General features: G+C 44.5%; 1 protein-coding gene across 1 annotated transcript in view; it reads left to right on the forward strand.

The window, feature by feature from the left end:
• The window catches only part of LOC140384794 (cadherin-13-like), a 169,119-nt gene extending 156,506 nt beyond the window's left edge, over positions 1 to 12,613 (forward strand). The window contains exon 9 of the mRNA XM_072466784.1: positions 7,224 to 12,613. Within this exon, the coding sequence (XP_072322885.1) occupies positions 7,224 to 7,231 (8 nt within the window). The 3' untranslated portion in view covers positions 7,232 to 12,613. The remainder of the gene's footprint in view (positions 1 to 7,223) is intronic.
• Positions 12,614 to 14,518: the final 1,905 nt, after the last annotated feature.

Genomic DNA, 14,518 nt, shown 5'->3' on the forward strand with positions numbered 1-14,518 from the left:
GAGGATCTTCAATCCAGCAGATATGACGTTCCAACTTATCAGTACCAGATGATGCTGCAGCCTGACATTAACAGACAGGGAGCGGTGCAAGCACACGGAGAGTGCCCTGCTGCCACACAGAGCGTGGTCCACGTCCCGCTCAACGTTCCCGACTCTATGAAAGAAGACATGCAAGACTCCAGAGTGCAGTCCTCGCATGAACCAGAAGTGACTCCAGTGTCACAAGCTTCCACAGCAAGCTCGTGGACAGACTCCACAATTGCAGAAATGCAAGACTCCAGAGCGCAGTCCTTGCACGAACAAGAAGTGACTCCAGTGTCACAAGCCTCCACAGAGAGCTCGTGGACAGCCTCCACGATAGAAGCAACGCAAGACTCCAGAGCGCAGTCCTTGCACGAACAAGAAGTGACTCCAGTGTCACAAGCCTCCACAGAGAGCTCGTGGACAGCCTCCACGATAGAAGCAACGCAAGACTCCAGAGCGCAGTCCTTGCACGAACAAGAAGTGACTCCAGTGTCACAAGCCTCCACAGAGAGCTCGTGGACGGACTCCACGATGGAAGGAACGCAAGACTCCAGAGCGCAGTCCTTGCAGGAACAAGACCATGAGGGTCTAGCAACCTCTCCTGACCAACCAGCGGCAGACGATGCAAGTCTGCCATGCTCACGTGAACAGCAAGAAGGCTATAACAGCCTACCATGCTCCACTACACAGCAGCATGAACATGACGGTCTCTCATGCTACAATGAAGGGCACAGCGCTGAAGACTGTTCAAGCCCAACTGAAGACAAGCCAAAGGAATCGCCTCGTCCAAGCCCGAAGAAAAAAGGTTTATGCGCTGACCTTCAGGATCATTATAGCCGAACAGAGATTAATAATGCTGCACGGCCACAGAAGGATGCTGAGGATTTGCTAACAAAATTAATTGAATGTTTAACTTGCAAGGAGCAGACTGAGAATTGCTAGTGTTTTAGTACGGATCGAAAAAATGGACAAGACATTGATCCTCAGGCAATGGAAATAACACAACCTGAATCATATCTACAGCAGGGACAAATGTCTCCCTTCAACACAACACCGCAAAATCCCAACTTCGGAGACCAGCAGTTAGTCAGAAATGACTCTTCAAACCTTGAGGGGAACATTAATTGCATTGAACCTATACACGCTCCACTGATTATTGAGCAGAACATTGGAGCAAGAATCCTGAGGACACCGACATCGAGTAGCCAGATAACGAATTTAAAACCCACAGCAGTTTCAAGTGAACCAAGTGTGCTTTCCACTAATGGTGAAGATGCAGATAAGGTCGACCCGATTATCCATTGTACCACACTAACCCCAGTGATTAAGCAGTTATGTATGGGGAGTATAATGTGGGCAATTGAGAACAGTAAAAGAGAGACTGTGACCATGCCAGTCCCAGCAAAATCAGACCCAGAGACCATGAAGGCATGTACATTAGACAAAGATACATATGAGGCACCTGAGAAGAAAAGTGAAACGGAATGTTCTTTGGAAAATAGTACAATGTCGATAGAAACATTGGATCCTATATTCGAGACCATACCTATGGGAGAATTTGGGGGTAATAAACAAGGTTCTGCAATGTCTGGGGGAAGATTTAAAATTCCAAAGAAGAAAAGCCCAAATGAAGGACAACGGCAAGACAATGACAGTCCACCGACATGGTGTGCACCACCAGATGAAAACTCTGACAATTTACCCAACCCTAGTGAACAGCAAGCTGCTAATGAGGATCTATCCACGGGATGTGAGACGAGTGACGACAGCATCCCACTTCCCATGCAAAAGGTGCAAGGTGACGGACCTCGCCTAGTGCGTACCGAGGCACTCGACGATCACGGTGGGACCACTGACGACTGCGGTGGCGGCGCACCGCTTCCACCCTCGATGGCTCGACCCTCTCCACTGGTTGGTGCATTCCTGCATGTTCCGACTCCAGAAGTGCAGCTTCAGGGAATCTCGGCTGCCTCCAGTGAACCTGTTGGGACTCCGGACGGGGGGCATCGACGGAAGGCAGACCGGACTCCAGATGGGGAGCAGCCAAGCGCCGACTCTGATTCGCGCACGCCAGACCTTGCTCCGGACGGGCGGTGTCGCGGCCTCGGTGATGGCACGCTCAAGGTGACGGCGGATGCCACGGCGACAGGGAATGGATCGCGTGGCAGTCCCACTGGGTCGGCAGTGGCAACCAGCACCGGCGGTCCAAGATGGACACACCAATTCGCGCCATCGCCAGACGTTGATGCGAGCAACAATTCTCTCTCCAAGGCGACATGCTTCGACGTTTCTCTGCGGAGTCGCCCTTCCGGCACAGCAGGTGGCCGGAACCAGCGTACACGGTCTCGGCCAACTTCCACATCTGGCACAGTCATCGCCTTGCATGATATTAGTGATGGTGCTACTTCGATGGCGACGACCCATCGGCTACAAGATGCCGTCCACCACAAACATAAAAAGAAAAAGACTCCACCTTGTTCCTGGCATGCAGGGCGGATGGATTGGTGCGTAGGCGCAATCAGCGAGCTTTGCGCCGCCTTCCACGCTCGCAACTGAACCGTACGCACACGCCGGATCCTCCACTGGTTCCCAAGGATGACTTCGTGGAGATGCCACGGATCATGCCCCTTCCATCGCCACCAGAACCAAACCACAGCCAAGGCACCACTAACAAAGATGTTGAATGTTATATTTGCACGAATGAAAAAACCAAGCACTGCACGAAGTACAACAAATGGTAAAGTAGAGACTTCGGCAACAGCATCACCTCCAACAGTCCAAGGTGAACCAGTGTGACCCCAAATCTCCACAGCTGAACCGGCTTGAGGACCAGCCCATTCTTGAGGCGGTCACCCATTAGACTGGACTTATAACGCTGTTCATACGTTCAAAAAGTCAAACACTTCTGTATTATAACCTGTTGTTGTTTATTGTTCCAGATATCGTCTGACCAGACCAATGTTCAAGTTTTTTTTTTTCTCTCGCATCCAAGTTTTGTTATGGTACAACCTTGTTAGTGTGACGCACCCGACATCGCCCCATGTAAATAGTTACGTCATATACACACGCTGTACATAACACACACACACACTCTTCGATGCACTCACGACACAATTATATTTATAACCACGTAGGCACATATCTTTGTAAAAAAGGGGGGATGTCATGATATTCAAACACACACACCATGATAGACACACCAACAGACAAATCAGAACACACAACACCACAACCAATGACAGAAAGATATAAAAGCACAGACACGACCCCCGGTGGTCAGTATTAGCTGCAGAGGAGAACCAGGACACATCTGTTGCCAAACACACTTAGGGAGACAGCACGTGCAGAGTATCCAGAACGAACTGTATTATAAGAGTTATAATAAAATAGAGTTGTACCACATACAACTGTGTTGGCTCATCTGTGCACCAGAGCACCCAACACCACAACCTGTAGAAGCATAGTTTATTTGTGTCCAATTTTTTAAAGTTGTCACGAAATAATTTTTTTCACCTGTATGCTTTGTCAGCTCGTACCTGTGGAGATTGTAGAATTCGGGGCACTGGATGCTCCAGTACTTGAAATGTTTAATTCTGCTCAGTTACAAGGGCAGGACCTTCTTAACATGTTTTGTTCGGTCACCCAGATCAGTGCAAGGGTCAGTCAGTTTTAGTCAATCTGTTTTATTTAACCAGCGAGTCAGAAGCTGGGGACGAAACTCCACGAGGCACTGGTGTTACTGTTCACTCTGAAGAGCTGTGTTGGAGGCTTAGTGAACCCCTGGCAACCATTTGATAGCTCTGGGAGCTGTTTGCTGTTTCGTGCAACTGAGAGAGTGCATGTTTATAAGAGGTCTTGGGAGCTAAAGCAAGCCCACGTGACTGGGCAAAATAGGAAAAGGTTCCAGGCAGAAAGTGCTGCTGTTAGCAGTATTCAGGCAGTTATTTCAGAGACGTCCAGGAGATGTGAGAAAGTGGTACCTGGACACGTGTTGAAAAGGTTGAGGGCTCAGCAAAAGGACTGGGAGTGATATGTAGCTGGGTATAGACAGGAGACTGCAGAAACCCAGGGGAAGTGCCAGTTCAGTTAGCTTGTTGTCGAGCAAAGAGTTGAAATTAGTGCAGTTACTCGAGGCTGGGTAGAGACTCTGGAGTCCACAGGAATGTAGTCTTGGAAGACAAGATTGAAAGCCTGAAATATGAGTAGTTATTGAGGCAATCCAGATTGAAGTGGCTCTTGAGGGAATTCAGAGATGAGGGGAAAGATTCTCTGGCCTCCCCGTGGTGTGTTTCTCGACAGTGGGAGGCGTCCGCTGTTGGCCAGTGGCGGGATCTTCTGGTTCTGATCCACCCCATGCCGCTGGGAAACCTATGGCAGAGGTGCACCAATGGCGGGACCACAATATCCCACCAGCAGGAACAGCCAGAAGATCTCACGCTAGATCTTCTAAAATGAAGAGTTTGAAATCCCTTGAGCGTGAGAGAGGATTTCAGTGAGATTGACTGACTCACAGTGTTCACTGACATCTGAGTGGGTTGATAAGAGATCTGTGAATCTGTCTTGGTTGCAGCTGTCATTAATTATACAGTGTGGTGTGTTTGACCACAGTTTGCCTGCTAATTCATATGTACCTCATGCTAATTCTGAATATTAGAGAATTGGGTAGATATTGTAAATTGTTCTACTTTTCTGACTTTGGATAGTAAAGTTTACTTTGTTTGTTCAAAAGCTGTGGAATTTTGTGGCTTTTTTCTCTTAATATGTATCTGGAATCTCAAACTTTTATCCACTTTAAACAAAATTGTACTGACCCTTCACCGGTTTTACCAAATATTTGGGAGTCTGGTCCAGAATCATAAATTATTGGCTGAAAGTTCATATGATATGCCTGTACTGGGCATGAACTTGGGATGTTTCAGTACATTAAATACACTATATAAATGTAAGTTATCTGTTATTATATTAAAATCCTATAGAAATATAAATTATTATCCTCTATATATAATATAATAATAATCTTTTATTGTCACAAGTAAGAAGTTACTGTGAAAAGCCCCTAGTCGCCACATTCCGACGCCTGTTCAGGTAAGCTGGTACGGGAATTGAACCTGCGCTGCTGGCTTTGTTCTGCATCACAAACCAGCTCTCTAGCCCACTGAGCTAAACCAGTCTAAACCAACCAAATATATATCATATAATCTTAGAATCTACAGTGCAGAAGGAGGCCATTTGGCCCATCGAGTCTGCACCGGCCCTTGGAAAGAGCACTCTACTTATGCCCATGGCTCCACCCTATCCCCGTAAACTAGTAACCCCATCTAAGGGACAATTTATCGTGGTCAATCCACCTAGCCACATCTTTGGACTATGGGAGGAAACCGGAGCATCCGGAGGAAACCCACTCAGACACGGGAAGGAAGTGCAAACTCCAGACAGATAGTCACCCAAGACCGGAATTGAACCAGGTTTTCTGGAGCTGTGAGGCAGCAGTGCTAAACCACTTGGTCACTGTGCCACCCGGTGTTATATATTTGGAACATTATTAGGTTATATAGCTGGACTTAGTTTACCATTCCCACCATTTCAGTTTTAAGCTGTTCATCTTCAGATGAAGGTGTCCGACAGTGCACTGTAACAGTCTTTTATACCTCTGTGCACATTTTTTGGCAAATGTTCTGTTGTTCATTTATAATGTAAGAAACATGATAGGCAGCAGATCATAACAAATAGGAGCAAGAGCAAGACCATTTGGCCCTTTGAATCTGCTCTGCCATTCAATAAGATCATGGCTGATGTGATTGTGACCTTAACTTATCCTTGACTCCCTTGTCAACCAAAGATTTGTCTAACCCAGCCTTGACTCTATTCAATGGCACAGCCTCTATGCTCTTTGGGGGCGAGATTTCCAAAGTTGAACAATCCTCTGAAAGAAAATAATTCTTCCTCATCCCCATCATATATGGGCGACCTCTAATTTATAAACGATTGCCCCCTGGTTCTAGACTTCCCCACAAGGGTAATTACCTTCCCTGCATCCAACCTCTCATTCTTCTAACCTCCAATGAATGTTGCCTTTATCTGCTCAACCCCTTCATCCCAGGAATCAGCTCAGTGTGCCTTCTCTCAACATCTTTCAATGCAATTCTTACCCTCCTTAAGTAAGGTGATGAATGTAATAAATTGTTACATTTTTTATTTGTTGCAATAATGTTTTTAAAATAACAAGTTTAAGATGCGGACAGCGAATATGTCTGCTAAAGCTGTGATTAAGGGGATTGTAAAAGTAATCATTGACTTTAAACTTTAACTTGTTTACAGATAGTGGGCTAATGGAATATAGTTTGGGATTTGGAGGATCCCTGGGCTGCAGATCATTTATGAGGGATTGTGTTTTGGTCCTGTCTAATCAGGTCATGAGACATATTGTGGGAGGAGCTAGTAGAATGCCTTAGCTGAGGGTAGACATAATGAAATAAAGTGGAGGAGCCAGATTTGTTTGCAGTTTAATTTTGCCATAGGATTTGAAACTGAACAGAAGTGTCTTGAGTTGGTTGCGAAAAGGTTCTCTCCAAGGTCTTGGCTCATAAAAAATTAAGTAAACCTGACTGTTAACTTTATTTATAAGTGGTCTTTGAACTATATTGGTTTTCTTACATGGAATATATATATAGTTGCAGGTACAAGGATTAAGTTAAAGTTATTTCCTTAATATTTAAGAACTATTTTAACTAGTAACTGTGGAGCTATTACTTTGTTGCTAATGTGATTGATTTTGTGTTTAAATTAAAGTTTGTTTCAACACAAAAATACCCATTGGTCAGTGTTATCACTTCTGTGGTGCAGTCGCCTCTCCTCACAGTTTTACAAATTGCAAACAGTTGGATTCTCATCCGAGATCCTAACAGTTAGAAGACCAAAAACAGCATACAGTACTCCAAATGCAGTATCACTTAGGCCCTGTACAGCGGTACCAACACGTCCCTACACTTACATTCCATTCCCCTTGCAATAACTAATCAGATCTTATTTAGTCTCTGTCATCTGCATATGAAATGAATCGGATGTCCTCCAGTTAAAATCAACCCGAGTAAGAAGTTACGAAAGATAACTCACAAATGAACAGTGTGGTGAGAACATGTGTTTTTCCGTTGCGTGATATTATGCACCTCTATAATCAATAACTTTTTCTTACTTCCCAGGCCTGTAACAAGTGCTGATGTTGATGCTGCCTACTGAGTTGCTGTGGCAACAAGAGGAAATCAAAAGCCAAATCCGAAGAGTTTACAGGATTTACAGTTGCTCAAGTTCTAGACCTCCTTGCTCCAAGCACGCTTTAATTTGTACTTTCACTAGTCTATCAAACTGTGCTACGGTCAGCGACAGCCTCTGACCTTACTAGCTTCCACTAATGGGTTCCACCTCTATGAGCAAGTGTTACATTGCTTTTCTTTGAAGTTAGAATGAACATCTATGCAGAGGACCTGAGGACAGAATACTCAATTAACCCAATGCTCTGCTGCACAATATTTTAATTGTAATGGCATTGAAAAGAAGGATATTTTGTCAAAGCAAAACATTTTCTACAGGAGACACTATTTGGAAGCTAAGTAAGACATGCTGTTGGTTCTTGTAAGGCAAATTGTTCTCTGTGTGTCAAGGAAGTTTTTAAGACAAATTGTTCTCTCTTTGTGTCAAGGAAGTTAAACATAGATTGTGTGTAAGTGGTAAATATTGCTGTACATGCTTTTGTTTCCCTTTCTTTTCTTTTCAAGCAGTATTTTTAGGCAGAATTGAATTCAGGAACCTCTACACTGCCACATACAGGATGGTACCACATATTGTGATAATATTATGAGCCTCTGCCATCACTAATCATGTATAATCAAAAAAAAAAGAGTTTGCGCAACTTCAAATTAATGACAGTAAGTGCCAAGTGATGGGCGAGTAAAGGACAATACGCTTGATTCGAGAATAACGCCAGCCAAATGACAGCTCAATATCCAGATATCGTAAATGTAGGGTCTGCTGGGAAAAGAATGGTGGGCAATTTTGTCAAAGCAGTTGCAATGTTGCATGCTAATTTGTGATTTGGATTTTTGCTACAAATTAAGAGTATTTGGCTCATTGCTGTCCTAAATGGGGTTGGTTCTGCATCGCCATGAGGTTTGTGATATATTCTAGATGGAAACCACAATGCAAGAAATTCTGACATTAAGCACCTTGAGCTTTTCAGTCTAAGTATTGGCAACAAACTCTTGCTTACATTCAATGTTTGATGAGGAAAATTACAAGCATCTGCCTATTTCCTCCATTTGCCATCACGCGAGCGCTGGCGGAGGGACCTTAAAGGACCATTGGCCGTTAGTCTTGATGTTGCTGTGTTTTTTTTTTGCAATCAACACTTTGGAAGTCTGCAAGTTGCAACTCACTGCCACCTTCCCAATGGCCTCCCATGTACGTTCCCAGTCCACGCGCTTTAGCGATGTCTCCTGTCAAGATTCTGTTACACTCATATCATTAATATCCATACCGTCCAACAAAACCCAACTCTCAGCCCTGCAAAATATTTGCCAGCTTTTCTTAACAACATATTTGCACAGTAGCCGTATCTCAAGTGAAAGATATAGCTGTAATGCAATTCGCTGATGGACGTAACAAAATCTGCTGCTGGTAAAGCCCAAACCAAAAAAAAATTTAAAGCTCTCTTTTCAACTTGCATGGTTCAAAGAAAGGAAGGAATTTTAGATTCATGGTAAGTTACAGGTATATTTCTTATGTTTGTGCAGCTTTTATTTCTTTCCCTTATGCTAGATTTTACATCAAGATTTAGCCTCTCCAAGGGATACTGCAGCTGCATTAAATGTAAATTATTTACAATTTTAGGATAAAAGAAGCCTTACTTTACATTTTTTTTCAATGAAGTGTGCATATATTCCTGCCTTTGTTAGAATTACTCTACATTGCAAAGTCTCCTGCTAATGGAAACTATTAAACTTCTCCAAATATTTAGAGACCTCCTCACAAAAAAATGTCCCAAATTGTTTTGCACCCTTACTATTTAATGCTCTTTGATATTCCATAGTTTTCTACAAGAATAAACGGAGACTCCCAATCTTACAGAACAGTGTCTCAAATCCGGCTGTCCAAAACCCAGACTTGGCCGAACGTCAAACATGTGTGGAACGTGCGATGCACAAATTATAATTGAGTAAGATAAAACAGGTTTACCTGGATAATTCAGCCAGGCACTGCATTAGTGAGATATAATGCCTGACTAGTTAGCCCTTATGTCGCTTACTTTCCAAGTAACCCTTGACCCCACATGACCCAGCTTGCCTTGAATTGGCCATAGCCCAAACTGCCTGACCCGAAATCCAAGAAGATCTGAAATCTGGGCTAGTCTCTTTCGTGAAGTTTATTAGATCAGTCATGATTTCATTGATTGGCAGAGCAGACTCGATGGGCTGAATGGCTTACCTCTGCTCCTATATCTTATGGTCTTCGGTTGCCAGATTTGAGACATCGTACCTGTTGGCAAATTAAATAACACGGACATTAGATTGAACAAGTAAACGAAGAAAGCACCACCAGCCTTTCAAGATCAGAGTTTCAGTGCAGTCCAAGGAACAGTATTGAAAGATGTTTGTCACAGACAGCTATCAAGATTACCAATAAAATGAGATTAGTTTAATTTGTAATGGGTCAAATGCATAACACAAAATTCCTCTTAATTTGCTAAGTTTAAATACGGTATTTCCACTACGCCCATTGGAACTCAGGTCATTTCCTTAAATCTGACCATTCAGCAGCCTTGTGGTACAAGAAGCCCACGTATGATTTAGACTTTGCATTGCAGTCCGAAACAGCAACCTGTTTTACAGCTCTCCTGACTGACTTCCACTGATGCCAGTGGAAATAGAAATGATGAGAGATATAACAGGGAATGCAAACACACCATCACCCATTTTACGCTGTCTTCATGGCCAAAAGCTTCCATGTAGTACATTAAGTTACTGTTAAACTCTGTGTGCATGAGAGCAAAACAGACATTTTACTTTTCCAGCTCTCTCCTACAGGGTAAAAAATTGAAATCTATCTACAAAATAAGAAATGTAATTACAGTATCAGTTGGGAACTCAAAGGGACAACAATAAATTACTAAATCTAGGTATCTGAGAAAATGTAAAATAAGTAAATGGACCTCCATAGGGGTTGTCGCAGGCATTAAGTACACAGTTAAGGACCCATTTATTTGCGATTTGTTGTTGAAAGTAGGACTATCCGTTATCGGTGGCATTTTTCTGACCTGCGAGTGTATTGGGCGAATTTTGCCAACCTCATGGAAAAGCAGTTGGAGGCACATTTGCTCAATGAATGAGCGAACAAACCCCCAGCCTCCCACAAGCTTGCAAGCAACATGGCTTAATGGGTTAATACCAATGGCAGTGGGATGAGGCCTTTAAATGGGCATTAATGCCTTAGATTCACAGGGCCCAACTGACGATGAGCAGGAAGCCACTGATGGGCCTCCTCACCATAGGTCTAATCAGGATGGAGTTCGGATGGTGGTGTGAGTTGACCTGTAACAATTTTGAACTGTCTTAGTCCAGTTTCCAGTTGGCATGAGCAGATGGCCCAAAACCGTTCCTAATTTGACACAGTTTAGCAACAAATGGACAATCTCCCTCAGGAAGGTCACATGGATGACCGATGCAAGAAAGAAAAACTATAGCACATTGCTATAGTTGAAGCAGATGTCTATTATTATCAGGCTTAGGCCTTGATTTTCACTCCTGTGGCAGGTGCACAGAGTTGGGAAATTCAGGGGGGGGGGGGTGTCCCAAGTGGTGGGATCTTTGTCCGGGTGGTGCCTGACAAAGTCAAGCCCTGCCAACCTCTGATGCACAGCAGGCCACAGAAGCTGCCTAGTACCAAGGCGGGGGAGGGGGGGGGAGAGTTAAAAGATCTTCCTCAAACCTCTGGGATTTATTCCAATGGCCCCTCATATCCTTCATGCCAAGCCATGCCCCTCTACCCATCCATATGGCCCCATGCCAATTTAATGCCCTCTTGCCCATCATCGTTTGCCTTAAACATTTCATGCAAACTCACCCCAGTACCTTCCTTCCATGGGCAGGTTTCAGCAGCCACGCTGAGATGAAATAAATTTCTCAATATTTATTCTGGATTTCACTTTAAAGCCCCTCAAGCCCTTAATCCCTTGTGAAAAATTTGTATTCATGACCTCACATCACATCCTTTAATAATCTCTTGGAGCTGTCAATCAAACTGTAAACGTACAGGCACCCTACTGTGATAATAACAGGCCGTGAAAGCAGTCAATATTGCACTTAGGGCTGTGTCCACAAACATCTATTAAAACTGCAAGCATAGATTTTTTTTTCAACTCGAGCACAGGCAGGCTATTTTTAACAGCTTGACAGTGCTCCAGAACTTGTCCCCCCTTGATGAGTATGTACGCCTACTCTTTTTTTTTAAAAAGTCATAAGTCACACACTGCAGAATAAGGCCAGCAAAAATGGGGGCTGTTTAAACTCAACAATTAGTTCAAAGGCCCTGCTGAGTCCACAGGTTTCCCAAACGTGCGAGCCATGACCTGCTGCAAATCCCGCCAAAAGGTGATGCGTTTTGCTGACTTGGAGAGGCTCAAATGAAAAAAAGGTGCTGAAAATGAAACAGCCCTCACCTTGACTACAAAGAAATACATTTTCAAAAGAATATTCCCTGAATTTAAAAGAAGAAACTGTCTCCTGTGCTTTCTTTTGTACTGTGCCAATGCTTCGCATGTTCTACTTATCAGAGGTAGTGTTTATTAGCTTCCATCGAGAATTAGGAGCACCAAAAAGAATATTAAAAAGATGAATGTTCCCAAATTTAATTTTATAAATTAATGGAAGATACAGTGTGGCTTGTTACTGAGAATGAACTACAATATAACCGTGCTTTCAACTGCCTTAAACCTGCAGTAAATTATACCCTGAGCATTGGAGGGAAGCAAAAAATATTTGAGACAATCCCCCGGAGAACATTTTAGCAAATTGCAGTGATGGTTTTAAAAGGATATGTGCTCAGTTAACAATGAAAACAATCAGGGCATAACATGATGTGGCACTCTAGGAGTTCAAAATACTGTAGTACTTTATCAATTATATTTCCTCTTATTAAATGTTACTTGTGAAATGAATCTCGGTATCTTTATTAGTGAATGTACAAATGCAAACTGATGCACATTATGTTTCAGATGCACATATTAAATGAAATTTTGTTATTAAAAATTCTATATATATTTTTCTCTCAGTTGTAAGGGTTAAAGACAGCTGCCCGAACCAAGCATACCGACACTAACCACTTTGTTTTTACTGCTTTGAACTTACAAAAAAGGTTCTGTCGCCAAATTGATCCATTTGGATAGAGGTGCTGTTGATTACTTAATTAAAACATATTTGCTGAAATGCTTGCTGTTACTTAGCTGTAATAAATGTTACATTCATGAACATGATGTGATTACAAAGAAAAAAATTGTATTTATTTGTTGCGATGCTGAAATAAAGGAAGTCTGGGATTTTAACCTTCTGAGAATTATTGAATTTCTTTCCACAAACATTTTACCTCTTTATTACCTGAGTCTCACGGACTTGGAATCCCTTGTGTAATTGATTGGAACATGATTTATTGGCCGTATGGCGAAGCATGCCCTAAAATGACCATTGCCATTCATCGCTCAGACCTGCCTGACTGGCCCCCGCACCTCCAGACCCCACTCACTCATTGAGGGTATGCGACCATGCCCACCAGTCCTAGTGACACTGTTTGGCTCTGTCAGTCCTCTGATTGAGCCGGCAGCATTTGGGGATGGACTGCTATCCATAATAGGATCGGTGGCCGATTAAGTGGCTGCCTCCACAAAATTCGGCCTTGGAACCTGATGCTCAACAAATCACCGGGGTCCTCTTCTGCCAACATGAAAATAAAACCATTATTTTGTTCTCTGTCCCATGAGCACTCCCTTTGACCATGAAACACTTTGGGCTGGATTCTCCATTTCTGAGGTTAAGTGCCGGCTGCAACGGGGAATCCGTGGTGTTCCACGACAGGACAATCGGCGCGAATCCCTCACTGATTCCGGTACCGGTGAGGGGCCAGCATCGGCACCGCGTGGAACACCCCAGATCCCGCGGAGAATCGCCGGGTCCCGGGCCGCGCATGCTCAGGGCTGACAAGCTGCAGCTGCGCACACCTATGCCCACACCGGTCGCACCGGGAAACATGGTGCCGGCCATGCTGGATCGCATACCCATCCACCCCAACCCCACAGCCCACCTGCTGGCCACCTGCATCATTCCCACCCCCCCCAGCCCTAGCAGAAGCCCCCGAGCAGCGGCACGCATCTCAGCCGAGTGTGGCAGCGCTGGACACTGTCCGCAGCCAGCACGCCAGGCTCACGGCCGCTGGGACCACATGTGGCCTGCACCGGCGAGAACTCGGCCCTTTGGACGTGGAGCATCGCCGGCGTTGCTGATGCCGATTTGGAGGGGGCAGAGCATTGCGAACCGGCATCAAACCAGTGCCTGCCCCGATTCCGGAACAGGAAGCCAATCTCTGCCCGATCGCCATTCCAGATATCGGCGTCAGGCTATGGCGAATCCCCCTCCCACTTTGTCTTTTAATCTTTCCTGCACCTCCACTCTATCAGGCACTCTGTTTTGTCTTCTTCCCACCCCATCCCTTTTCACTTGCTTAAAACCTATTATATTTCCAACTTTTCCCAATTCTGTTGAACGCCACAGCCCTGAAATGTTGGACAGAAATTGCATTTGCTTGCGGAGCGCTGCCATTGTCCCGCCTCCAGACCAGTTTCACGTAGAGAAGCCTGTAGCTGATGGCTACCCGCCCGCAGCAACAGTAACCCTTTCGGCCAATTCAAGGGACTATTAAGGCAGAAACCAACTGGAAATTTGCAGCTGGAATGGGAACACCCAACCTATTGAGACTGATACACAGTTGAGAGATGGAGATGGACTTCTGGTGACAGACAAGGGTAGGGGGGAGAGTGAGGGGGAGGCAACATTCCGTCCCAGGAAACGCCCAACCTTATACCAGCCCTAGACATAGGGCCACAGCTGCAGGTCCCTCCAATGGAGGGGTTTCCTGTCAGCTGTCACATTTTGTTATATTTAAACATTTATGAATGCTCTTGAAAAGGCCCCTCCATATCTCTCCTATCTTCATCAGCAGCTCCCATCTCTGACCGTGGGACTGCCATCCTTTCAGAGCTGGAGGGACTCCTGTTGACACCCTGGCCACCAATGAGCCTGCTCAATAAAACTCACATTGAGCGTCAGGTGAGGCCTGGAAGTGCTCCCGATGTCCAGGTGACAACCCTAGGACAAATATTCAGCCTGTTAACTCTGTTTCTCTCACCACATATGCTGTCATGCCTGCTGAATAGTTCCAGAATTTTCTGCTCTTATTT

This window comes from Scyliorhinus torazame, chromosome 10 (assembly GCF_047496885.1).
Source record: "Scyliorhinus torazame isolate Kashiwa2021f chromosome 10, sScyTor2.1, whole genome shotgun sequence".
Classification (NCBI taxonomy): Eukaryota; Metazoa; Chordata; class Chondrichthyes; order Carcharhiniformes; family Scyliorhinidae; genus Scyliorhinus; species Scyliorhinus torazame.